The sequence below is a fragment of the Crotalus tigris genome, unplaced genomic scaffold (assembly GCF_016545835.1).
Source record: "Crotalus tigris isolate CLP2741 ecotype Arizona unplaced genomic scaffold, ASM1654583v1 scf7180000024437.13266115, whole genome shotgun sequence".
NCBI lineage: Eukaryota > Metazoa > Chordata > Lepidosauria > Squamata > Viperidae > Crotalus > Crotalus tigris.
The window spans coordinates 5,941,546-5,969,544 of record NW_024100606.1 but is presented as its reverse complement, the minus strand read 5'-3'; the positions used below and the strand labels follow the sequence as shown (position 1 = coordinate 5,969,544).

The 27,999-nt window shown below is 35.8% G+C and overlaps 1 protein-coding gene across 6 annotated transcripts in view; it reads right to left on the bottom strand.

Moving 5' to 3' along the window:
* MTHFD2L (methylenetetrahydrofolate dehydrogenase (NADP+ dependent) 2 like) overlaps positions 1-27,999 on the bottom strand; it is a 67,121-nt gene that overhangs the window by 23,459 nt on the left and 15,663 nt on the right. For 2 of the 6 annotated variants that reach the window (XM_039331512.1, XM_039331513.1), the window contains exons 2-6: positions 27,686-27,870; positions 26,215-26,337; positions 17,219-17,371; positions 14,793-14,900; positions 13,111-13,203 (exon numbers count right to left, since the gene is read on the bottom strand). In XM_039331512.1, coding sequence (XP_039187446.1) covers positions 13,111-13,203; positions 14,793-14,900; positions 17,219-17,371; positions 26,215-26,337; positions 27,686-27,870 — 662 coding nt within the window. Of the gene's footprint in view, positions 1-11,689; positions 11,924-13,110; positions 13,204-14,792; positions 14,901-17,218; positions 17,372-23,622; positions 25,204-26,214; positions 26,338-27,685; positions 27,871-27,999 lie in introns of those variants that run through there. The other 4 variants (XM_039331514.1, XM_039331516.1, XM_039331518.1 and 1 more) reach the window with 4 other exon arrangements.

Genomic DNA, 27,999 nt, shown 5'->3' with positions numbered 1-27,999 from the left:
CATAAAGCAGTGATAGCAGTGTTCCAATATCTCAGGGGCTGCCACAAAGAAGAGGGAGTCAAGCTATTTTCCTTTTCCAAAACATTTTTTATTAGTTTTCCATTTAACACCAACACAGCTTAAGAACCCACGTCGAAATATGGTGATCAATTTTTTAAAAAACAAACAATAACAATAATATATACACATTGTTTCTTAAAAATTTCCCTCTCTATCTATATAGAATATTATAATCAAATTAATATATTTTCAGATGAAGTCATACATTACTATGTCTAATCATCAACTGCATTAATCAATAAAAAAATTAATCTATAAAAACCTATATTTCTTCACACATTTAAACTTAAACTTAATAAATTCTCCATTTATTTAAAAAATTATAATCAAGTCAATATCTTTCTAAAAAGCAATTCATTCACTAATATAACATTTCATCCAAGTTATATAATTAAAAATAAACTAACATTCTCTATCTATTTATATTGTTATAAGCTCATTAAAACATTTCTAAAACAAATTTTCATTGAATATATCACTCTATATAAATTTCATTAAAATAAAAGTTTACAAACTCATTATCCATCTCAAAGATCCTGTATCATGCTTTCTTAATTTTGCAAATATTTAAACTTAAGCTAACATATTCATTTACTATTCAGGTGCCCAAGTATTTTTTTTTATTTAAACATTATTAACTCCAAAAATAAATTCTTCTCTTACTCACCAATATTCTATTGTTTTTCACTGTTTCTCCAAATCTCCAATAATTAATTCCATCATTTCCCATATTTCAGTTCTTTTCTCATTATACCATCTCTAATTTTAAAAACATATAAAGCCCTTTTAACAGAGTCCAAATCCAAATCAATCCGGATTGCTATAAAACCTTTACCACATTACTATAATCAGATTTAATATTTATATCTTATTCTGGGTTTCTTTCTAGTCCAAACAGATTTCCATAATCAGGCCTCCGCCTGCCACACTATACACCCCAAAAAGGAAGCTCCCATTGTGCATTTTGTTAAATTAGTATAAAAGTTATAGTTAATCTGAATGACTTGTAGCAGAACATCATTTCCCCTTTCTTTTAACATTGAATAAATTTCAATTAAAGTCCTTTCTTTTATATCATCTTTTTTGCTCATGTTTTTCTCTTCTTCCCATGTTTTTTCTCTATCTCAAAATCAAATGGCGTCTGCAGACCAACTTGTCCTTCTGAAGCGAGATTGTCCAGTTCCTTATCATAAGTCCTTTGTCCATTGATATCAAGTCTTTTTCCCAAAATCAATTGATTGTCCAATTGTGAGTTTACTTCTTCTACCTCGGTAAGTGGAGCACAAGCCTCTTGTGTATAAACTGAAGTTTCACTTAGTCCTCGTCTTTTGCCTTGTCGATACAAAGAAATCTCCCTTGAGCAAGCAATTATCTTCTCCGTATTTTCCAAAGTTTTGTCCAAAATATACTTATAAATAAGATCTAAACCGGTTTCCTCCATCTTTATTATATTTCAAATCCTTATCCTTTTGAAGGAGACTATATTTAAAAAGCGATCACAATATCCATCTCCTCCCAGTTTCCTTATCTTTTTCCTTTGTACAAAATGAAAGCCTTTCCAGCGAAAAAAAGATAGCAAATACAATGAATGAATTTGTCAAAGAGTGTCCCCCAGAAAGTAATCAGATGTTCAATCCTTCCGGCCACCATAAAGGTAAAAGCAAACAATATTCTCCAATTATTATAAAAAACTTTCTTGAGGCTCTCAATATCCAAAAATAAAATCAACCATTAAAACAAAAGTAAATTTAATCCTTTGTGCTTCTCTTTCCCCATTTAAAAAGCCGCTTCACCAGAAAAGGGAATAATTTCAAGAAAAAAACTTTTCACAGGAGTAAAGAAAATAGAGGTGAAATGAAAGTCTCACCGAGTTCTCCATGGTGGGTCCGTTTGCTTAGCTGATCTTGTGGCTTGTGGTTGGCGCCATTTTACTGGCCGATCTTTACACTGGAGATACTTGGTACACAGAGGATGCCGCCGCTCCTCTGCAACTATCTGAGAAGCCTCCTCAATGGTTGACGCTCCTCCAGAGTGACTTTTTGACCCTCTAATGCAGTGGTTCTCAACCTTCCTAATGCCGCGACCCTTTAATACAATTTCTCATGTTGTGGTGACCCCCAACCATAAAATTATTTTCGTTGCTATTTTATAACTGTAATTTTGCTACTGTTATGAATCATAATGTAAATATCTGATATGCAGGATGTATTTTCATTGTTACACATTGAACATAATTAAAGCATAGTGATTAATCACAAAAACAATATGTAATTATATATTGTGAAATATTTATTTCTAATTACAAATAAATGAAATTTTGTCTTGAAGCATGGTGTAGCATGGGTAAAAGTCTTAATATAACAACAGTAAACTATATTGCTACATTTTACGACAGTATGCATAAAAAGCCAACTCACAGGTTGAGAACACTGGTTTAATGCATCCAGCAGTAAACTAAAGCAGGGGAGGGGGCTGCCTTTGCACGGCATCTAATCCCCTCCCTGCAAAAGAAAAAAAATGAAACCTAAAATGATGGCAAATAAAACAAATAGAGTCAGCAGGATCCTGTCCCGGACGGAGACCAACTGGGTTAATGTGAAAGACAGTTTTTACCAGGGAATCCTCAAGGATAAAGAGATTCTGCCTTAGGTATAGGTCTCCAGGTGGGATAGATTTGGCTGGGGGGGGGGTGGAGAGGGAATTTCAACAAAAGCCTCCCAATCTTAAACCCTCAGACCTCTCCAAAGGGTTTTTTCCTGAAACTCGTGAGCTCTTTTTCTCATTTTATTTATTTATTTATGAGACTTATATACCGCTTTAAGTGCAAGCACTCTCTAAGCGGTGTACACCAGTAAGCAATGTATATATATATATTTACATTGCCCCCAACAATCTGGGTCCTCATTTTACCTACCCCGGAAGGATGGAAGGCTGAGTCAACCTTGAGCCAGTGAGATTTGAACCGCTGGCCTGCTGAACACAGTCAGCTAAAGTGGCCTGAAGTACTGCACTCTAACTGCTGCGCCTGATGGAAAGAAACTATTTTCTAAAATAAGTAGGCTTGGTTTTTCTCTGCAGAAAAGTAAGGCGGGGGGAGCCTGGACTGGAAAAAACGAGGGGAATCACACAGTCTGAATCTGGCAAAAGTCTGGGCATGCTGCCTTCTTTTGACAACCCCTCCCCTCTTTTGCATATTGGAGGGGCTGGAGATAAATTCTATTAAAGCTGTCCAACAATGCGAGGAGCTGTCAATCAAAACCACCAGATCTGCCCCTTCTGTCTGCTTCCTGTAGATGTGTAACTAAGGGCAATGGTGTATAAGTGATCAGATTTTCTTTCTGCAAAACCGTCCTAGGCCTCTAAATCTCTTTTTTTCCCTTCTTTCTTTGGAGCCTTTGAAAAGCATTTTGAGCAAATAAAACAAGCCACTCTCCAACTTTTCTCCCCCACCTTCTGTTAGGGGGGATCAAATTCACCCGATCTTCTCCTCTTGAATATTATTTCTCTCGCGTTCCTAAACGAGCTCTTCCTATTATTTACTTCTTTCTTTTTTTTAATATGCCATTTATTTGTTGATATTTGAAGGTAATAAATCCAGGAGGTTAAAAAGTTTAAGCAAACTATTAAATGGCCAAGCCTTTGCCTATTTAATAAGGGATTGAAAAACTGACCCTCCGGGGCTTTTTCCTTGGCGGCTGCTTGAGCAGAAAAGCAGCTGAACCTCTCCAGTGGGTCTTTCCCTTCTTCCTAGGAAACCTCCCCAATCAGCTCTCTCCTCCACCTCAGAAAAGCCGAAGAAGCGCAGAAAGATTCCCCGCATGGGAAGGACTTTTTTTTTTAAAAAAAATGCCCCAGCAATGACTCCCCCAGCTGCTATTTTTAAAAAGCCGAGAAGAGGGAAAGAAAAGGAAAAAAAAGAGACTGGGACTTTTTTTTTTTTTTTTGCACTAAAAAAAGAGGGGGAAGGAAGGGGGAGGAAGGGAATTTCTCCCCAGCAGCTGGTTGGTCTGGCAGCGGTGCTAGTGGTGGAGCAAAGGGGAATCGGGACCCCACACAAAGCTCTCCAGCCTTCCCGGGCTGCAGTCTGGGGGTCCCTTTCCTTTGCAAGTTGCAAAGGAAAGGAAGGGAGAGGAAAAAAGTCGGGGTTTGGTAGGCCCCGCCTGTTTCTTTTCAGCCCAGCTGGCTGGCTGGCTGGCTGGCTCAGCTTACTCGCTGGCTGGAGCTCACTGACTCTTCCTCTCCCACCCCCTGCCACCTTTGCTTTTGTGACATCGCTGCCTTTGATTTGAGTGCTTTTGAAAAATTGGGTTCGAGCTGCGCCAATCAGTTCCTAAGACCATCGGAAATATATGTTTTCCAATGATCTTAGGCAACCCCTGTGAAAGGGTTGTTTGACCCCCAAAGGGATCACGACCCACAGGTTGAAAACCGCTGCTCTAAGGGGCCTAACGGCAGGGGAAACTCGATCAGCAAAGGGATGACTCCCTTCGCTTGACTGCAACGCCCCAAACCGAAGTCAAGCTATTTTCCAAAGTACCTGAAGGCAGCAAAAGAAGCAACAGATGGAAACTAATCAAGGAGAGAAGCAACCTAGAACTAAAGATAAACTTCCTGACAGTTAGAACAATTAACCAGTGGAACAACCTGCCTCCAGAAGTAGTGAATGCTCTAACACTGGAAGTTTTTAAGAAGAGACTGGACAGCTATTTGTCCGAAATGGTATAGGGTTACCTGCCTAAGCAGGGGGTTGGACTTGATGATCTCCAAGGTCCCTTTCAACATTATTATTATTATTATTATTATTATTATTATTATTATTATTATTATTATTATTATTATTATCGAGCATTTTTGGAAAAAGGTGACTCTGAATCCGGTACTAAGAGAGAAACAAAGAAACAGGAAGAAGTGGCAGCAGAAGGAGCAGTCAAACCAAGAGTGGAGGAAGAAATTAAAAACACATATACAGAAGAAGGAGCAAGACCAAGAGATCAGAGACAGATAAGATTGACTAGAAGATTAAGACCTAGATATAACTGAAAGAGATGGAGGAGAGTGGGATTTTGTCAATGAATATAAATGGACTAAATTCTCCTTCAAAAAGGAGAAAAATCTTTACACAATTAAAAAAATTAAAAATGGATATAATTTGTCTTCAAGAAACACACATCAAGAGACAACGTTATAAGTTGTTAGTACAACCTAAAATTGGTAAACTTCACTTTGCATTAGCACTTCAAAAGAAAAGAGTAATAGCTCTATATATTAAAGAAATGATGAACCCCAAACAAATCTATGCGGTTGAAGAGGGGAGAATATTAATGGTGGAAATAATGTTGTATCAAAAACAGATAATGATGGTAGCAATATATGCATCAAATAATAAACAAGAACAATTTTACCAAAAACTATATAAAAAGATATTAGATTTAAACTATCAAAATCTTTGTATAATGCGAGACTTTAATGCAACAGAGGGAACTTTGGACTATAAAAGTGCTAAACAAGGGAGGAAAGGAGGAAATATATTACCTAAAGCATTTTTAAAAATGACAGAAGAACTCTGTATCCAAGATATATGGAGAGAAAAAAATCCAAAGAAATTACAATATACATTTTACTCAAATAGACATAAATCATGGTCTAGAATTGATATGATATGGACATCTTTGGAACTTAATATGATGAATGATACAAGAAATTGAGATAGAAACTAATACTTGTGCTGATCATAACCCAACAAAGATGACTTGGAGAGGAACTAAGAAAAAATTAAGATGGTCCTTGAATAAATCTATATTGAAAGAAAAAGAATTTTTACAACTAGTGACAAAGGAAGTGGATTTTTTTCTTCAAAATAAACAAGAAAGAAGAAACATCGCTTCAAAATCTGTGGGATATGGCTAAAGCATATTTCAGAGGTTTGGCTATAACTTATATAGCTAAAAAGAATAAAGAAAAGAAACAACAACAGTTAATGTTGAAGGAAGAATTCAGAAAGTTAGAATCAGAATTACAAATAGATCCACAAAAGAAAATACTTAAGAAACAAATGGAGATAATAAAACATAAATTAAATTTAGCTGAGATGGAAATAATGGCTCAACAGATTAAAAGGGTTAAGCAGAACTTCTTTGAAAATGCCAATAAGCCAGGAAGATGGTTAACATATAGACTGAAAAAAGAAAAAGAGAAAAAATTGATAAACAAGCTGCAAGATTCAAAAGGTGAATTACAGTTTCAGAATGATACAATTAAAAAAAAATTAAAGATTATTATGAGATATTTTATAAGGCAGAGGAAATTCCAAAAGAAAAAATAAAGCAGTACTTTAAAAAAGCAGACTTACCAAAAATTCCAGAGAATATTTGAAACATATTAAATAGAAAAATATCAATGATGGAGATTATAGAGGCTATAAAAAGGCCAAAAAAGGATAAGACTCCTGGCCCAGATGGATTACCTGCAGAGTTTTATAAATCACTACAAGATGTATTAAGTCCAATTCTGAAAGAACTGTGTGATGAAATTCTCCTGGAGGCTAAAATACCAAATGCATGGACTGAAGCCAACATTACTTTAATACCCAAAGAAGATTCTGATTTAACGCAAATAAAAAAGTATAGACCAATATCATTATTAAATGTAGATTATAAAATCTTCACCTCAATAATGGCAGAAAGACTAAAGAAATTTTTGATCAAATTTATACATACAGACCAAAATGGTTTCTTACCTAAAAGACAGATAAAAAAATAATTTAAGAATGATTTTTTATGTGTTAGAGTACTATGAAATTCATTCCGGGAAACAGATGGCTTTAATATTCCTTGATGCACAGAAAGCGTTTGATAATGTAAACTAGCAATTTATGTTCCAGCAATTTGCAGAAATGGACTTTGGAAAAATGTTTTATAAATGTAATCAAAACAATTTATTGTAAACAAACAGCCAAAATAATTGTAAATTGAGATCTTTCAGAAAACTTCAATATTAAAAAGGGATGCCCACTAACTCTATTACTATTTATACTAACACTGGAAGTACTGAATAGAAATATTATACAAAATATAGAAATTAAAGGACTGGAGATAAAAGATGAAAAATATAAGCTTTTTTTTACCCAAATTTAATTAACTACGATAAAGTTGTGGCTTATAAAGATATTTTGGACAATGAAGGAAAATTGAAAGACAGACAAGATTTACAAGAACAAGGTATTGATCTAGTATGGTGGCCATATCTGCAAATTCAAACGAGATATGAAAAAGATGTTAAAACAATGGGATTTTATAAAGAACAGATAGAATTTGATCAGATACTGCTAAAAACAGACGAAAAGTTGATTAAGAAACTCTAGATTTCTGTTAAACTTAAAGATGGAGGAAGAACAAGTAAAATAAACAATGATAACATGGATATAATATAGAATTAGAAGACTGGCAAAGGTTATAGGAAAGAAATATTAAATTAACAAAAGCAGTGGCATATAAAGAAAACTTATATAAAATGTTTTACAGATAATATATAACATCAGTGAGATTAGCAAAAATGTTTAAAAATACTTCAAACAACTGTTGGAAATACAAACAAAGACCAAGTACTTAGCATATCTGGTGGACATGCCCTAAAGAGCCTAAAGCAAAAAGATTTTTGGTTAAAATACATTTATGGTTGGAATAATAGAAGCAAATTATGAGAAAGATTGAAGATATTTAATACTACACGTACTAACGGCAGCAAGAATTATATTTGCTCAATATTGGAAAAAATGAAAATTTACCACCTGAAGAAGTACTAATTAAGAAAATTTTAGAGTGTGCAGAAATGGATAAATTGACTTTAAAGATAAAAGAGAAAGAAGACTCAATGTATTTTAGAACATGGGATAATTTCTATCAATGGCTAGAAAAACGAGTTAGAGAGAAAGGAATGTGATATGTAATTTTGAATATGTATTAGCAAGAAGGCTATTGAGTGATTAATTAATATATTGTTTATGATAATTAACTATTATCTATTATTGTTTGTTAAACACATGTACCCAGACATTATGCTGTTTGCTAAATGTTAAGAATGTTATTTGGGACTTCCGGTGGATTTTGCGCGCGCGATGGCGGCTACTTTGCAGCCGTCCTCCTGGGTAAGTGTAAGAACTGCTATGAACAGCAGACATCAGCTGTTCAGCGGTTCAAAATCCCCCTCCCGGGCAAAGGGGGGGGGGCAGAGAGTGTCTGAATAGTGGTAGAGCCTCTTTTGCACCCCCCAAGTCCTTTTTTTGGGGGGTGAAAGGAGTGCTCCCACGGAGTTCAGACTTGTCTCCGCTTCCCAGCTGTTTTTGTCCTCAGGGACAAAACGAGCCGCTGCAAACACCTCCGTGCTTAAAGAGAACTGGTGAGTTTTTTTTTTAAACGGACAGAGCTGAGTAGAGGATTTAGTTTTTGCTTTCTTTGACTTATTTGGATTTTAAGTTTTTAAGACTTGTTTCTATTTTTACTCTCTCTTTTTATTTCTCCTTCTTTGCTGAAAGGGAAAGTAAAATGGCGATCGGCAAATCTCTCGGTGTTTTTTTTTTTTTTTTTGGAAGTTAGAATGCTGACCGGCAGGCTTTTTGGTGCTTTTTTTTTTTTTTCCTTTCCCTTTTCCTTTTTTATTTTCTTATGATTGGAATGGACTGTTAGAATTATTATTTTTGTTTAATCTTTGTGTTTGTTTTTGGTATCTCTAAGTATTTTTTTTTAAAAAAAAATGGAACGGACCTTTTCTATTTAATTATTTTTTTCTTCTCCCCCTTTTTTTTTCTTTCTCTCTTTTCTTTTTTTCTGAACTCCTTTCCTTTTATTGCAATGACCCCTTTTTGAAGGATTTCCCCCCCTCTTTCTTTTTGAATTCATGGAGTTAACTCCTTTTTTTTGCTTAATTTTTGCAATTTTTAAGGAGGAGTAAAGCTTTTTTAATTCCTTTTCTCTTCTTTTTTTTCCCCCCTTTTTTCTTTTTATTATAATGACCTTCTTTGGAGGGAGTTATGATTTTTGAAGGAATTTTTATAATTTTTTAAGAAGGACTAAAGGGTTTTTTTTTTAAGATGGCTTCAAAGCGTCCAGGGATTTCTACAGCTTCTAAATTAACAGTCTCACCCTCTTCTGGGGGTCAGCTAACAACTATGAAGGATTTGCAAGACATGATGGGAGATGTCATAATTCAAATTAGGGCAGAAATGAAAAAGATTTTAGAGGAAAACAATAAGATCTTGAGACAAGACTTTGTTTTGGCTTTAAAAGGAGTTGCTTCTATTCTTGAAAAGATGAACTCCCATGTGGAAGAGGTAGATGAAAAAGTGGAGATAATGGAGGGGAAAATTCAAAGTATGGAAAAAGAGATGGAAAATGAAATTCTTATGCTTCAATATGGACAAATGGAATATGCCTTAAGAATCAGGGGCCTGGAAGAGTCTTTGCAAGGAAATTTGAAAGAGATGGTTGCAAAGGACTTTGCATTGATTTTGAATAAAGAAAAAGAGGGAATACTTAGTGAAATTGAAAAATTATTCAGGGTTAATTCTGTGGTGGCAGCACAGAAGAATCTGCCAAGAGATGTGGTAATTTACTTTGGTAAAAAATCTCTACGCAATGAAATTGTGCAAGCCTATTATAAGAAGAGATTTCAAATTGCTTCACAAGATGTTATAATTTTTAAGGAGATCCCATCTAAAATTTTAAGAAGAAGAAAGGAGTTTGCTTTTCTAGCAAATGAACTTAAAAAGAGAAAAATACTATTCAGATGGGATGTCCCGACTGGAATGGTGGTGAACCACCTGGGGACATGTTATAGACTTAATACTGTTTCTCAAGCAAAAGATTTTTATACCTCGGTCCTGGGGGTATGTGTATCGCCATCTATTAAGTTTAAAGCTTTGGAAGAAAAGAATGTAGAATTACAGCTTGAAGAGCCTATATTTATGAAAATTGGGGAACCCTTGTTTGAGAGGCCCCAACAAGTCCAGGTTGAGGAACAGAAGACAACTTGTGCAGCATACAATTGCAAAGAAAAGCAGCAACAGAAGAAGGTCTCTGAATCTCTGGGAGAAGTTAGACCTACAAAGTCTCTGGAGCAATCTTCAAGGGTGGAATTGCTGCCTGAAATGGAAATTGGGAAATTTCAGCTTGAGGGGCACCAACAAGAGAGGAACGGGCAGAGGATAACTTGTACAACTTATAATTGTGAAGATCAACACAAGGAGGAATTCACTGAGGAAGTTTTACAGGTATCGGTCCCTGAGACTTGTGCAACATATAAATGTAAAGAAAAAGTAACATATAAATGTAAAGAGAAAGACCAACAGAAGAAGGAGGTTGAGGAAGTTTCACAGGTACTGATTCCTGAGCTTGTGGGTCAACCAGGACTTACAAACTCTTTGGAGCGATCTTCAAGGGCAGAATTCCACGCATTTTTTTCGATGCTTGCGGGCAAGAGAAACCGATATGGATTGTGCTTATAGTAGATGTAACTGGCTATTAGACAGAAGATTATGGATATTGAATGAAAATTTTAGATAAGAAGTTTGTGTTTATAGTGGGTGCAACTGGTTATCGGACAGAAAATTATGGACATTGAATGAGAACTTTAGACAAGAAGTTTACTATTGAGATTGTGGGAGAAGTAAAACTTACATCGTTTTTGGAAAATGTCTTATGTAATGTCTAAATATGTGTTTTGGGATAATAATATATTTCAGCTTTAAGTTTTAAACCTTTAATGATAATATTGTTTAAACCTGTGTTTTGAAGGGATTATAATTTGTTTATTTCAGTGAGGGGATTCTAATAAATTTGTGTTTTGAAGGGAGTATAATTTGTTTAAGTTCCAAGTAATGCTTAAATTTGGTTTTTAAATATTATTATTAATATTTCTAAGAGAAAATAATTTGTTTAATTAAATGTCTAGATTTGTTTAGGAAAGAAAGTAATGCTTAAATCTGTGTTTTTGGAGGAAGTTTATATAGAATGATGATTGTATTTAGATTTGTTTAGGATTCAAAAGTGTTTCAAGTTTTTAAATATTATTAATATCTTTAAGAGAAAATAATTTGTTTAACTAAATGTGTCTAGATTTGTTTAGGATTTTTAAGTTTTTTTTTGGATAGGTGAGAAGATTATGAAGATTGAAGGAAATATGTATTTACTTTAAGTTTTCTAAGAGTATTTAGTTTTGATGGTATAACAAAGGTTTATATATTTATTTTTTTGTATTAGGATAAAGAAAGAGGGAGAAATTAGATTTTACATTATAGGTATAGATATTCAAAGAAAGTAATGTTTAAATTTGCGTTTTTGGAGGGAGTTTATATAGAATGATGATTGTATTTAAATTTGTTTAGGTTTTAAAAGTGTTTTAAGTTTTTTTCTCAATTAAGCCTGTACTCAGCTCTGGGAAGTCCAGGGGAGGGTTTGGGAGGTTGGGGAGGAGGGGGGTGAGGTAGGGTTGGGGGGGGTATGGGAAGGGGATTTGTTTTTGTAAAATTTAAAAATTTTCAATAAAAAAAAAAAAAAAAGAATGTTATTTGGAAAAACCCCAACCCCAACCCTAATCCTAGCCCTAACCCAAATCCCAACCCCAACCCTGACCCCACCTTATTCCTAACCCTATAAAAACTAATAAAATCTATGCAAAAAAGTTAATAATAATAATCAGAACTCTGGAAGTTCTGATCCAACATTACTGGAGGACCATAGGCTGGGAAGAACTCATATCCATCATGATAAAAAAAAAAAAGAAGGCAAATCCAGAAGAGACTGATGCAGTACAGTTCTTGGTTAAGAATGCATGAAGGAGTTTTCCAAAGATGAAGACTGAATGACAGGTACTGTAAGTGAGAACAGAGAGGGATAATAATAGAAATGCTGAAAGAAAGTGTTTTCTGGCAAGAAGGAAGCAAACCTAACTTCCATTCTTGAACTGAAAAGAAAAAAAAAATCAACAGCAGATATAGAAGAGTGTTTTAAAACAAAGCAAATGGTTCTCATCAGACAAAGGCCAAAAGTTGAGATTGGCAGAACTGAAAACAAAGATCCCCTTGTTTGATCCCTACTTTAATGACAATTTAGAATCAGAGGTTTGTGAAAGAGAAATCAGGAACAGGGAGAAAGGAGGGAGGGAGGGGGAATAATTGTAGACTTTGACATTTGCATTATATTTGCATACCAAAAATTCTCAGATTTAATTAAGTGAAATGCAAGTCTGAGGATAACCTTATTCTACAGAGACATTGGTGTATCTAGCCTACTACAGACACACTAATTTTGAAATAAGCTTCTTTTTTCTTAAAAGTAATACAAACACAATCTCTTAACCTAAATAAAACTTAGTGATTTAGAAAAACAAAGAAAAACTCAGTCACACAACTGTGACTTGTTTTTATTATCTAGTATAGTAGGAATGGCATCTTTGTCCATGCAAGACTATTACTTTATGAATGCCACAAATCAAGGTGGAAGTTTAAGACTCCCTGGGGGGGGGGGGCAGTTTTATTTCTCCTGCAACCCATTAGCTCATTAAGTAATAGATTGGGGTGTATGGATATACTGCATGATTGGGTACAAGGATTTGTGTTTGGGATGAGGAAATGTGAAGGAAAATATCTATGTGTGTGTGTTTATGTTTGCATTTGTATGTTTATATATGCATGCATATATATGGGGTTTTGAGAGGCACAAAACCATACCTCTCTCTGGTTTAGTTTATAGGGCTTAAAAAAAAAGATTGTCAAATTGCCAATTTTAAAAAATTAAAACAAAAGCAAACCAAGAAACACTAAAGGAGAATAGTAAATTGAGATTAAAGTTTTGTTGAATGCTCCACAGCAATTTTAGATGATATAATTTGCATTAATTGTAATTGCATACTATTACATTTAAAATCTACATTGATTTTCACATTATCTTAGTAAATTTTGTTTTAGCAAAAACACACTACATTTTGAATTACAGAAACAGCATAATACTGATGTTTAATTCCATTGTATGAATTTAAAAAACTGACAGTACTCCTCACCTGCAGCAACTATCACAATGTCCGCAAGCTGTGTATGGATCATCAGCTGATCTTTTGGTGTATATCTATGGGTTATTGTTACAGTAGCGTCACCTGTCACATGCATAATAGTAAAAATTATTGCTATTTCGCAGCTATAATTAAAATTATCATTTTGGTGTAGATATACGAAGGGTTTGCATTATGAGACTTTCTTTGATTTGTAATTCATCAGAAGCCACCAGGCTCTGGGCTATAAATATTTATTTTTAGAACCCAATTAAATAAAACTGCATAACCCAGGACTATATGTGCCTTTCAGAAACCCTTCTCCAAATTGCTGTAAACAAAAATTACTAAACATTTGTAGAACATAAATGTCAATATATGTTTCATTTTGTGTTATTATTGCAATAAAATGCATTCATTCATTTAAGTGTCAATTGGATATAATCTTTGTTCTGATTCTGCCCGCTCTTTTGTTTTGACTGCTTTGGGAGTATAGTCCACAAAGAGATCCCATTCTACAATTTAAAAAAAGTCATCTTTATTGATGCTTGCTCTCTTATGCTAAGTAAGCAATCAGCTTACTTAAATATCATTAAACATTGCCCAAGATTGACAGTATGCTGACTGAGAAGGAACAAGATTACTTTTTTAAAAACTCCCAGAGATGTTATTAATCAATAGAAAATAGATATCAGGAAATGGAGTTCAGTTTGGCCTAGATGAGTTATTCTCTCATCCTTATGTTTTTGTTTCACAACCTTGGATCCAACTCATGCAAGACATGAAAGTCTAGCCTGTAACAGTTTGCATCCCTGGAAAAAAAAACGTAAAAAGCTTTATGAAGGACTACCAGATCTGTTTTATAAAAACCTGGATGTTTGTAACTGGCAGCAGAACTAAAGTAATTTGTCTTTTTTTGCTACCATCTTTTGGTTGTCCAGATTTTTTAAGCCTACAGCAGAAAGATCTAGTTTTCTAGAAATTTTGCTCAGATTTTGTTTATACTTGACAGCAAAAAAAAAAAGTCTTTGTTAGGCAATATTCTGCAAGAATAATAGCAATAAGCTTGAAGGAAAAGGATACCTGAAAAATAACAAATGACTCATACTGTATTAAAGAAAGACTTAATGGGAGTCTTCCTTATTAGGAGCATAGGGCAGAAAGATGGAAAAAGTTGGACTGGTGTAAAGCAGTTGTAGGGGAGTAGATGACAGCAAAAAGAAGAAAACTAAAGTAAAAAAGGCAGTATAGAGAAAAGACAGAGGGGGGGAAAAGGCACATATTGTTGGTTTTTGTGAAAAAGTGAATTACATCCTATGCATAAAGATGGAGTTTTGTATTGCTAAACAAAAAAATAGTTGTCTCATGTTATTTTTAATGCAATATTATTGATAAAAAAGGTTTTAGTCTTTTAAATCAAAACAGAATATAATCCCATCCCTCCAATCTTAAGAATTCTGGAAAAGTGATTAAAAGAAAAAGGATATCAGTACAAGCTTATCATTTATCACCAGTGGCAGCAGGATATTTATTTATTTACAAAATAAATTTATTCTCAAAGAAAGTCTTATTTCTGATTAAGTAAAACTGATTTTACTCATACACAATAAGGAAGGAGGTCTTTTTTTTAGTTCTTTTCCTTCTCTCCCTGTTAAGGTTTCCAATAGAATAAAGTAAAATGTTCTTCAACGTACCTCCAGGCCTTTCATGTTCCCCATCAGTATGCAAAAGCATTAAAATGGGCATTCCAACATTTTTTGATCTTCCAACCACAACTACATTTCTTCCAAATGTTTGTATTCCTTGAAGAAAAATAAACATAACTGAAAACATATGGAAATTAAATATTTTGTTTTCATAGTGGGAAAAGACAGGACAACACCTTAATTTCCTTTTTCACCGTGGAATTATAATAAGAGTGGTAAATTTAGGTTTTTACAGCTTTCAGTTTTTATGAATAACTAAATAATTATTCAATTGCATTAAATAATGTGTGGCTATTATTATTACAAAAAGTTTAATGTATGTTTTTAAAACAATAGTCTTAATTGTAGTCAGCTGCAATTTTATTTTGTTCATTGTTAAAATTAGTATTTTAAGTTTACTTTATATAAAAGCAAAATGTGATCACTAAGGAGAAGATGGATACCATAACATAGAGCTAAGAAGAATAAGCTGTGTTAATATGCTCAAGATAGTTCAAGAAAGCTTATTCTATACTTGCTGCTCAGACTTCATTTTCAAAACAGCATCTGTATAACTGAACTGCCATTCTATTATTATTTCTGGAATTTAAAAATCACACAGATAGAAAGCATTTGTGCCAAGAAACCTGAACACTTCACTAGAAGCACTTAGAAGAAACACTTCACTGCCATAAATTTCTATCTGGAGCAAATTCTCTACCCATAAATACAACAGCATCTTCCCTTGCTATTGTTCTTTCTCATGGGCTATGATCTGGTAAAAAAAAAAACACTTGGGTGTGTGTACACACACACAGCTCCTGGTCCCTTTTTTTAAAAAGTCTATATAGCTTACCCCATTGTCTTCTGTAATGGTTTCTTCTAAGCCACAAAGTGATGGGAACAGTTAGTAGAAAGACTGTATGTGTTCAATAATGATATCTAACCCTATTCTGTTTCATGGAGGAAACACAACAAAGTCATATTGGAAGTATTGTAGATAATTAACACTCTGCTTATACTTCAGAATGTATTAGAACTGTGGTGGTGAACCTATGGCATGCAGAGCTGTCCCTGTGAGCATGCGCGCCATTGCTGAGCTCCTCCCCTCCCCCTCTCCATGCATGCACAATCTGGGAACAGCAATAGGAGCTGGGTGGGGTGAGGGAATCTATAAAAGGAGCAGTTTTGGTGGGAGAGTGAGTGATCGGCCTTTGGAAGCGACCAGTGGTGAGTTTAAAATCATTTTAACAACCAGTTCTCTACCTCACATTCCCTCCATCTTGGTCAGGCTGAGCTGCTCAGGGGGTCAGCTGGGGTGGGGGCAGGAGGATGGGGGTCATCAGGTCCTGGTTAGGGGAAGGTGAGGGGGTCTGGTGGGGGGAACGGGAGGGCTGGGATACCTCTGTGGAGGAAAGCAACAAAGGGTGCTCACATGCCAGATCCTGCCTTTCTCCACCACTGCCACCAGCACAAGAATGGTTTGCAGATCTTCGCTTCCGGATCTGCTGCCTGACACTATCGGCCCCTGCACACACAGGCCAGCGAGCGTATGGGGACTGATGGTGTCCGTCAGCAGCTACAGCATGCTGGCTGTCCTGCATAATGGTGGACTGGCCACAGAGCCACATCGGCATGGGCGGAAATGGCTCTGGGATAGCCGGAAGGAAGCCTTTGCCCGCCCTGGGCGCATCCACTCGACAGATCTGATGAGGGTGGCTTCTGCTGCTGTTCAATATAAATTGAATAAATAACCAGTTCTGAGGACCAAATTCACTGAGCATTTGAATGGGGAGAACAAACAATAGTTTGCTAGTGCTATTCAGCACACAATAAGAAAAAAATAATGAACAGCAGAAAACAGTGTGATGATACAAAAAGCTTTGTAACATCTTAAAAAAACACTATATGAGTTAGAAAGAAGCCACATCATCCGAGTACAAAGAAGTACTCAGTTAAAAAAATAATAGTTTCAGAAATCTGAATGAGTTTGCAAACTGACTAAGAAGAGCAAGGAACTCTTCTTTGGATCAATTAAAAATAAAAGGAAGAAAACAGAACCAATATGTGGGCTGCCCAGTGAAAACAGCAACATATAAGAACAGGAAGAACTATTCAACTATTGACTTAGACTTTTCTCACAAGAGAGTTCCATCAGGCAATTAAAAGAACAGAATAAAAGGGCAAGCTTAAAATTTTAGATTAATAGAAACATGGTCAGGAAATATCTGACAATTCTGAATGAGTTTAAATTTCCAACATTGCAGTCTAGATATGATAGGATTAGCAGTGCTAGTCAAATTTTAAAAGAAACCTATTTCAGTGCTGAAACTATTTGAAAGAATGGTGCTCTGGGTATTTTATAGTTTAACTTTATGCTTCTTTTTCCAGAATGCACTTAACCTCCATCTCCTTAAAATGCTTGATTCGGTTACCGGTTCTCTTTATTATTTCCCAAACTGCAGCAGCAGTGGCAGGTATAACGGAGGGCTGGTCAAGACACAATCGCCCAATATTGAAAATATGGAATCCATCCACATCCTTTTCAGGAGCAACACTGTTGCACACAGTCCTTTCGTCAATGTGATCTGGAAAAAAAAAAGAATTTGTTTTTCTATATTTAGTTCTTACTTTAAAATACAGTTAGCCTAATGGTTGTTATTTATCTTGTGTCATGTATTGTGCCTGTTTCTAAAGGTGAATGTAAATATATAAGGAGGTAATTTTATATGAAGAATTAAGCGTCTATAATGGGACTCCTGATTTTGATTCCACTAACTAGTCACATCTTAATTTAATTCAGTGGGGATGGGTAGAAAATATGCATTTAATTTTGCTCAATAAAAAAATACACTACCTGTAGAACTAAAAGAGAGGCCATTTCCCCTATAATGGTCAAATGTTTTCACAGGATATGTAAGAAATCCATTCTTTCTCTATCAGAAAAAGGATGTCCTTGATTTTCTGGTATGTAGGGGAAAAGTTTCTTTCACAAGAATTTCTGAATCCAAAAACATGGCAAATATTCTTTTTCTTCTCTCTTGAGAGAGAAACAATGCTTATGCTTTATTAAAACAGTTTAAAATCTAGTATTATTCTCTGACAAATGTAATTTTCAGAAAATATGTAGGATTCGTGTAGCACTCTTAACTAAAAGCCTTTAAGATGTCCTTCTGTTGGGGATTCTGGGTTAGGAAAAATACTGTTCTGGTTGTTTTTTTTTTTTTTTGCCAATCTCTCCAAGAAAGGGGACTAGAGACGGGTACAATGTAGCTATAGCGATATGGCTGACTATTGAAACAAATCCTTTATCCTACTCAAATGGGATCATAAAACACAGAATAACAGAGTTGGAAGAGATCTTGGAGATCTTCCCTGCTCCAGCAGGAGACCTATACCATTTCAGACAAGTGGCTGTCCAATCTCTTCTTAAACACCTCCAGCGATGGGGTATCCACAACTTTTGAAAGCAAGCTTTTCACTGGTTAATTGTTCTCACCATTAGGAAATTTCTCCTCAGTTCTAGGTTGGTTCTCTCTTTGATTAGTTTCCATCCATTGTTTCTTGTCTTGCCTTCTGGTGCTTTGGAAAATACCTCATTTTTGTGGTAGCCCCTCAAATATTGGAACAGTGCTATTATGTCTCCCCTGGTCCTTCTTTTCATTAGACTAGACATACCCAATTTTTGTAACAATTCTTCATATGTTTTAGCCTCTAGCCCCCTAACCATCTTTGTTGCTCTTCTCTGCGCTATTCCAGTGTCTCAACATCTTTTTTATATTGTGGTGACCAAAATTGGATGCAATGTCTCCAAATAGAGTCTTACCAAGAGCTTGTAAAGTGGTAGTAGTATTTCAAATGTTCCTAATTCTATCCCTCTGTTAATGCAGCTCAGGATTGCATTGGTGTTTTTGGTTACTGCCACACATAATTGGCTCATATTTAAGTGATTGTCCACTAGGATTCCAAGATCCCTGTTACAGTTACTGGTGTTGATCACATTAAGATTCCTCTCACAGTTACTGGTGCTATCATGATTTGATATTTTTTCTGATATGTACCACGTGCATTTGAAATTATTTTTAGGATGTTTTAGCTTAAAAACATAATACACCATTCAAATTACTCAAATTTCTAATAGGCTAATTGATAGTAAGAAATTTTATGCTTCTAGGGCTAATAAAGGTGACCTCAACAAATTCATTTTTAGAAATGTGTCAAATCATTGCAAATTTGATTTCAGACCAATTTCCCATCCTTGTTATTCTGCAACCCCAAAACTGACATCCTCAGTTAATGTCAAGCATGATGAAATCTCTCTCCATTTTTTGAATTTGCTAATGCCTAGAACACATTGCTTATTATTGCAAGAGCTGTCCTCTGTATTATAATCATTCAAATGTACATATTTAGGATGAGAACATGCTATAAAGACCAGGGGTGATTCTTATATTCAGTGGAACAGCTTGTGTCCAGAAGTTGTGTATTCCATCCATATAAGTGAGTGCAATGTAACTGTATAATCAATATCTGAAAGTAGCATCTATACCAGCTATAAATTGGGAATGGAGAGGAGGGATAAAACGAATTTAATTTTTAACTGAGTTTAATGTTGAAAATAATGTTTAAAAGATACAATTATAAGATCTCTTCTTAAGCCTGCTTTAAATCTATTGGAGATGGCTTCAAATCAGTTTGTGATCTTCCGAAGACAGATGAATACAGTACAGATTTCTCATCTACAAATAATTCTAGACAGATTATTGTATCTTGAAACATTTCAAATTGGTTTTTATTGAGGGCAAACCAGTTAAGACTTTCTTGGTTGGCTTGCTGAATGATGCCTGAGGATTGGTAGTAGTGCTTCAGCAGGTTTTGATACCACTGACCATTGCAGCCTCCTTCTGGATCACCTGGGAAGTTTGATAATAATATATATTTCTGCTTTAAAGTGATTCCATTTCCATTGCATTTCTATTCCTTAGAAAAGTTTCAGATGTTGTTATTTGGAAACAGATGCAACTCAGAAATTGTGGAGGGACTGGTACCAGGAATGCAAGGCATCTCCGGCAGCACATGAATGGATTAAAAGCCTCAACAGCCTCAAGCAAGCTGAAAAGACCCACAGGAAATTGTGTGATGGAGAAAAGACCAAACTTGGAGAGAAGAGAAGACTTTGTGGAAAATGAAAGTTTTACCTGGGTGAGACATGTAGTTATCAGGACTCTCTTTGTTCTCTTTTTGCTTTCCTCCCCCTCCTCCCCCCCCCCCAAAAAAATTCCTCAGCAAAAACAGGCAAACACTAAATCAAAATCACCTTGAGTTCCTTTATCACTTAGTTGTCTTTTGCATTTTAAAAAGAGAGTTTTTTTTCACTTATAACCTACCCTCCCCTTTGTTATGCTGAAGAGACAAACATTACAACTCCACAGCACTTGGATTTATCTTCTATGCTCTTTTATACCAACTGCAAACTATGCCTATACATTTTCTCTTCTTATGAATAGTCCTCTGATTTTCAGACTCTCTCTCTCTATATATATATGTTTCCTGAGGTTTTCGCGGGTATTTGTATGTCGGTCTTTGGTTGTTCGGGTTTTCTCCCGCGTAAGTGCACTTCCAATTTGCTGAAAATTTTTGAGAAATTTAAACTGTGTCTACACTAACTGCAAAGCAAGGCTTTGCTCACATTAATTACAAAACAAAGTTGCAGTTTTTTGAGGATTGTAAACTGAACTAAGGAAACAGAGAAGAAACCTAATTTGCCCTTCTCCATTGTATATAAGTATTATTTCAATATTAGCTACAAGAGGGAGCAAAATGCTAATCTGAACAAAAGATTTATTTTCAACAGAAGATCATGTGATTTAGGGCAAAAGACTAATTTTTATCAGTTTTATCAGTTTTGCTTCCTTATATTGAAGTGTAATTTCAACATTAACCACAAGAGGGGGCAAAAGACTATTTTTATCACCTTTTTAAAAATCAGAAATAATGTTGCAGAATTAACTCTTTGACACAGATAAGATTGTTTTATAAAGATTCAGTTTGCCTGCTTCTTGTGGAGTTACAAGAAGAAAACCATAGTATTATTGGAAGCATTTGTATGAAGAATAACAAAGCCATGGAAAAAAGAGGCTAGATTCCTGCCCATCTGCATCAAATGCAAATTAATTGGATTACTTAAAGAAAATCTGAAGAGTCTATGGGCAAAGCTAGCCACTCTGAAACTTGTCATTCCAAGACTCATTGGTAAATATGATGAACTCTAATAAAGGCAGAAGTCTGTATCCAAACCGAACACAACAAAAAAGAAATAACTATCAAGAAACAGTAAGGGCAATGGCAGCATGTCACTCAAAGGTCAAAAATATAAAAAGGCTGTTCCTGCCACTGGAGTTGAATAACCAATTTCATACTCTCCATTTGGAAGAAAATATGCAGACACGTGGAGAAGAGTGTTTGTCAAATGGTCCAGTGACAGGAAATAAAATAGCTTAAACTTGGGGGGGAGGGGAGGGGGGAATAAAAGTATGTGATAATGATCTATGACTCACTACTCAGGGGAACAGACCGAACAATAATGGTGGTGTGTTGTTTCCCAGGTGCAAGGATTAAAGATGTGACAGAGAGGCTTACTAAAGTAATCAAATCCAACAATTAAGAGCCTGAAAACAATTGTGAGCAACTAGGCAGAAAAACAAGGCATTTGGAGGCACAGCTGATGTTCTAATCTCCAACAGAAGATCAACACCCAGTGAGGGAATGGAGGATTCTAGAAGTAAACCACTGGCTCAAGAGATGGTGCCACCGAGAGAACTTTGGATTTTTGGACCATGGTTTACATTACCTATAGGAAGGGTTTCTGGCAAGAGATGGGTTGCATGCTACAAGAATCAGGAAAAATGTGTTTGGAAAACAACTACCTTGGCTCATCCAAAAGGCTTTAAACAAAAACTGCAAGGGCAGGGAGACCAATCTTTAAGTACAATCCCCAAGACAAGCAATCAGACAGCGAGAAAGGGAATGGTGAGAAGGACTGGAAACTTAGATATAGAATATGAAATGTAGAAAACAAACGGAAGGTCAGCCATAAAACGCTCAGATGCCTATACACTGATACTCGGAGTTTGGGCAACAAATAGAGAGAACTTGAGATTCGAGTATATGAGGGCAGATATGTTATTACTGCTATTACAGAAACTTGATGGAAAGGAATTCATGATTGGAACATACTGCTAGAAGGCTATAAATTGTTCAAAAAACCCAGAACCAACTCAAAAGATGGGGAAGAGTCGCTTTCTATGTAAACAATGGCTACACCACTACAGAAATACAGAATACTAGAGATGAAAACTTTCTTGGAAGTGTTTGAGTAAATATTAGAGGAAAAAGAAATGACATTGTCATAGGCATGTACTACAGGCATGTAATATTAACCAGGTGGAGAAAATAGATGAACCCTTTGCTAATCAGTTAGCTGAAGTATGCAGGAAAAAGTACATTGTAGCAATGGGGGACTTTAACTACCTGACATTAACTGGGAAACAAACTGCAAGCTATGGGAGATCAAATTGGTTCCTGATCTACCAGCTAATAACTTTGTTGCCCAAAAAGTGGAGGCAGGAACTAAAGAATCAGCTTTTCTGGACTTAATACTAACTAGTCACAATGAAATTATTGTGGAGGGACATCGAGGCAGAGTAAGCATGTCATACTAGAATTCACCATAATAAAGGCACAGCCAAACCAGTGTTTTAGATGTTAAGACTTTAATAAAACAAGAGACAAATTGGGAAGTAATCCATGAATAGAAATCCTAGAAGGAAAAACAGTTCAGGATGCATGAGAAACTCTAAAAACTGAAATACTAAAGGACCAAACAAAAACAATTATCAGAAGAGGAACAAAATACATCAGATGAGATAAACATGGATGCACAAGAGCTCTCTGACAAACCGAGGAACAAAAAAGTATAAAAAAATGAAAAACATGGACATATAACTAAAACAGAATACCAGCAAATAGCCTAAATCTGCCAGGATGGAATCATGAAGGCTAAAGTTCAGAATGAACTAAGACTTGCAACAAATGCCAAAAATAAGAAAAAATGTTTCTTTCAATATGAAAGGAACAAGTAAAAAGTCAAGGAAATGATAGGTCCACTAGTGGGAGAAGACTGCAAGAGGGCAATGGGCAGCAGAGAGGAAGTGGAGCTACTTAACTTCTTGTCTGCATCTGTCTTTATGCAAAAGAAAAAAAAATAGCCAAGGTATCAAAAACAGAGGGAAAACAGAACAGGAATGCTGGTGAAAATGGATAAAAATTGGCAAAAGAATACCTATCCACTTTAGAAGAGTTCAAATCACCAGGACCAGGTTTACATCCTAGGGTACTGAAGGACCTGGCAGATATGATTTCAGAACCATTGAACAAAATCTTTCACAGCTCTGAACTGCCGAGAAACTGCCAGAGGATTGGAAAAGAGCTGAATGGTTCCAGTCTTCAAGATGGGGGGGAAAGTGGATCCAGGAAACTTCAGAAAAATCAGCTTGATATCAATACCTGGAAAAGATAATCAAGCAGCAGATTTGTGAGCATCTACAAAGTGATCACTAGAAACCAGCATGTGTTTGTTAAAAATATATCATGCCAGACAAATCTCACTGCTTTCTTTGATAAAGTCATTAAATTAGTGAATCGGGGAAATGCTGTGGATATAGCTTACTTGGATTTCAGTGAAACATTTGATAAAGAAGATTTTTATCCTACTTCTCGCTAGGATAGAACAATGTGAGATAGACAGTACCGCCACCAGATGGATTTGTAGTAGGCTTACCAACTGCACCCAGCATATAGTTCTCAATGAAATTCCATCTATATGGTGGGAGGCATGTACTGGAGTTCCTCAGTCTTGGGCCCAACGGTCTTCAACATCTTCACAAATCATCTAGATGAGAGGATAGAAGGGGAACTCATAAAACTTGCAGGCAATATCAAGTTGGGGGGAATTGCCAATGCTTTGAAAGATAACGATTCAGAAGGATCTTGACAGACTTGAGCATTGGGCCATCTTCAATAAGATCCATTGAGGCGAGAAAAGTAAGTTCCTGTCTTTAGGCAAATACACAGGTACAGAATAAGCAGTACCTGGATCAACAATAGTAACTGTGAGAGGGATTTGGTGTCCTAGTGGACCATCACTTAAGTATAAACCAGCAGTGTGTTATAGCAGTCAAAAAATCTAATGCAGTCTTTGGCTGCATCAACAGAGGAATAGGATCAAGATCACAGGAAATTATAGTAAAACTTTATATTGCACTGGTGAGATCACACTTGGAACACTGTACCCAGTTCTGGTCACTATGATACAAAAAAAAGATGCTGAGGTCCTAGAAAGACTGCAAAGAGGAGCAATAAAGATGATAAGGAGACTAGAGGCTGAACTATATGATGATGAATGGTTACAGGAACTAGCCTAACAAAGGATTAGAGATGACATGAAAGTAGCTGTCTACCAGTATTTGAGGAGCTGTCACAGAGAAAACTGGGTCAACCTATTCTCCAAAACATCTGAGGACAGGACAAGAAGTAAAGGGTGTGAGCTTTTGAAGCGAGCTCCGACCCAGAAGTAAGGAGAAATTTCCTGACAGTGAGGACCATTTAATCAACGAAGCAGTGTGCTCTATCACTGGAGGTTTTCAAGAAAAGATTGGGGTAGCCCTCCGTCTAGGATGGAATATGATAGTGCCTTACTTCGCAGGTCCCTTCCAGCCCTATGATTCTATGAAATGGACAATTGCATGATAAAAAATCAAGTCTCCAATTCTGTGCATTTCAATATCTATGATATGATATTAGAAATTCTGAAGTTGGGTATTACCAATATGTTGATGACACTTAAATTATTTTTCTATACCACTACCAGGAAATGGTTGATAATGAAGTGGCTCTCCAAATGCCTATGTGCAGTTGGGAATGAAAAACTCTTTCACATACAATAACCACAGCAAGAATCCTATATGCAAGAAGGTGAAGGATTTGCAATATCCAGAAGAATGGATGGCTAGACTGAAGGAATTGACAGAATGGCAAAATTGGCAGTTTTGATTAAAGAAAAGAAAAGCAGTTTGATTTCTATTTAGAAACCAATTTTGGACTTTTTGCAAAAAAATGAGAGAAATGAAATTCTGATTTTGGAATTTAATTATTAAAATTATATGGGATTACATAAGTAATATAGACAATTGTTAATTTTAGACTAAGTTTTGGACTTTTATCTACATTTGTACCAAAGAAAGTTGGAAGCCATTTTTTTTTGTCTTTAGTTTTTCCTTTCTTCTTTTCTTCACACTTTTTTCTTGAGTTTTGTCTTGTTCTTTCTTTTCTATTTTTCTTGCTTGTTTAGTTTTTATTCATGCTTCTGAAATTTAATAAAATCATATTTTAAAAAAAAGAATAAAAGATTCAAAATGCTGAAACAGAATCAAGGCGAAATGAAAGTGGTTTTTGTGAGGTTTCATAATTTCAGGAGATAGTAGATCTACCAGCTGTGAACGTGGTTATACAAAGCCAAGGCAGCAAGTAGAGATACGTTCTTTTTCCACGCTGCAGCGATGGCCAGGGCAGCCCTTTGGCGAATGTTTCAGTACATGTTTCAATAGCATCCTTTTCCTGGAAGATGATTTTAGAACAGAGCTGCCAGCACTGATAAGCTCTAGGCTTAACTCTGTGTGGTGCTGTTTTTGGATCTATACTCTAGACAGTGTGGACTTTAGAAGAGTTCATAATATTTCTGTATTAAGAGAATACAGAAACTGGCTGCTAGATTCTTTCCAAAAATGCTGGTTATTGCCAGGGAAACCCTCTATGGCCTTAATCAGGGGTTCTCAACCTTGGCAACTTTAAGACTTGTGGACTTCAACTCCCAGAATTCCTCAGCCAGCTTTGCTGGCTGAGGAATTCTGGGAGTTGAAGTCCACAAGTCTTAAAGTTGCCAAAGTTGAGAACCCCTGCCTTAAATAAAAGATACTTGGGAAGACTTTCTTCTTTATGGTTCTTTCAGCTTCATTCATGGCAATTTAAAGTGAACTTTCTCTTGGAGCTATTGCTAATTTGGGGGAAAAATTTGGAAAGGACAGGACCAATCTGTTGCCACCTGCAGGGCTGTCCTACTGATAAAATATATGGCAATTGGTAATCAGATTTTAGCTATACTTGTAAAGGATTAAGCAATGTGACAGAAATAACAAATATTTAGAGAGAAAAAATAATTAGAAAAATAAATACTAGTAAAGACAACAATGACCTAAGGAAATTGATCATTGATAAACCTTTTGTGCCAGAACAGAGGTACTAGTTTAACTGCATTTGTCTCATATATTCTCAAGTCATTCCACTTTCTGACTCCATATGAAACAGAATTCATTACCTGGCAAAGGTAACTGGACTAATATGCCACTGACTCTTGAATCCTTGTTTAACTTGCCAGTGAGATCTAAAAGTTCTTCTTGAGAAATTTCCTTGGGTTTCAGTATTATTTCACTACAAATGCCTAAAAGAATCCACAAAAGAAATATCCTTAGCAACAATGGTTTGCATTTGTTTCTTGCAAGATTTGCTACACAAATCAAATTATGCACTTCCACATTTAATGGCACTATTATTTATCTTTGTTCAAGCTTCTAAAACAGGTAAAATAAATTCATATATTGCTTAATTATCTAGGACCTACGTAGGCAACCTGGAACTGTTGAATCTCTTCTGAAACCCAATTTACTGAAAATTAAAGAAATGGTGTTCCTAGGAGTCTGAAGGAAGAGGAGCTGGGGGGGGGCAAGCAAATGTACACCTTACAAATTTGCCTTTGACATTGAAACAACTTTACTCGGGATGTCATGACACATGTTTCAAAATGTTGGCATCATTGCAGTCCTGATTGGGTGCCTTTTTGAGAAATATATGAATTTAGACATCAGTGAATGGGTCAGGCTACTTGAGAGACCGTCTCATCCCACTGGAATTGGCCTGTCTCACCCATGCTGGCAGAGGAGGAATGCTGCAAGTCGTGTCAGCCTGATTATTCTGAGTCTGAGTCCATAAGGGCCTTCTCTGCTGTTGCACCTGCCCTGTGGAACATCTTACTCCTCAGTGTGAGGTTGGCCCCCGTTGGGCCCTGCCCTCCTGACCTTCCGGAAGATCCTAAAGACCTGGCTCTGTTTGTTAGCCTGGGGCTTCAATGGGGGAGAATCACAGTGAATGTGGTTGATCGATTAACAACAGATCTCCCCTCCCCTCCCCAGCCTACTCCTGCTCTCCCCGTTTTTTAATTGGGTCATAGTGCTTGGCTTTTGTATTGACTTATGCTTTTAGTTTATACAGTTTTTATTTTTTATGATTGTAAACCACCCAGAATTACCCTGAGGTAAGATGAGCAGCCTATACATTTTATTAACAAATAAATAAACACATAAATAATAAAATAGGCTTCATACAGTAATGGTATGTAGGAATGAGACCGGCAGAGAGATGCTGTCTAGGAAACAGATAATGGGCAGAAAAAGAGGCTCAGAAAGGACCCTTCTCCCAATCTCAGGTTGCAAAGGAGATGGCACAAGTTTCAGACTTGCAAGATTTTATTAATATAACAATAAAGTAGAATTAGCCCATCAGGCCATGTTTTCTGTCTGTTATTCTTGGGAAGACTGATATTAATCTTGTCCTGCCTCACCCAAACTATACGAAAATATTGTCCCTGAATAGCTCTCCTGCTTTGCATCATTGCCACATCCACTGAAGCCTCATTCTTCAAAAAAATAAAATCATACGCAAGTAAAATATTGTATCTATTATGAACATCCTGGGTTGGCAACGTACAAACTCTATTTTTAAAAAAATCATACCTACTGCTGCTGCTGCTTTTACTTTATTTCTTACATAAGTGTGACTAGCTGGATTTTCTCCTACTAAAACAACAGTGAGATGCGGTCTCTTGTGGCCAAGGGTAAGCCATGATTTGATATCTCTTTTTATTTCCTCACAGACTTGTGCAGCCAGTCTTCTCCCTGAGATAATAGTTGCTTCATTCCTACAAGAGATAAAATGAAAACTTTAAAGAGAATCCGTCTAAACTTTTACAGCCAAGGAAATTACAATATAGCACTATTCACACTTTAAAATATATAAAGTATGTTTTATTGCAGCACATAGACAATTC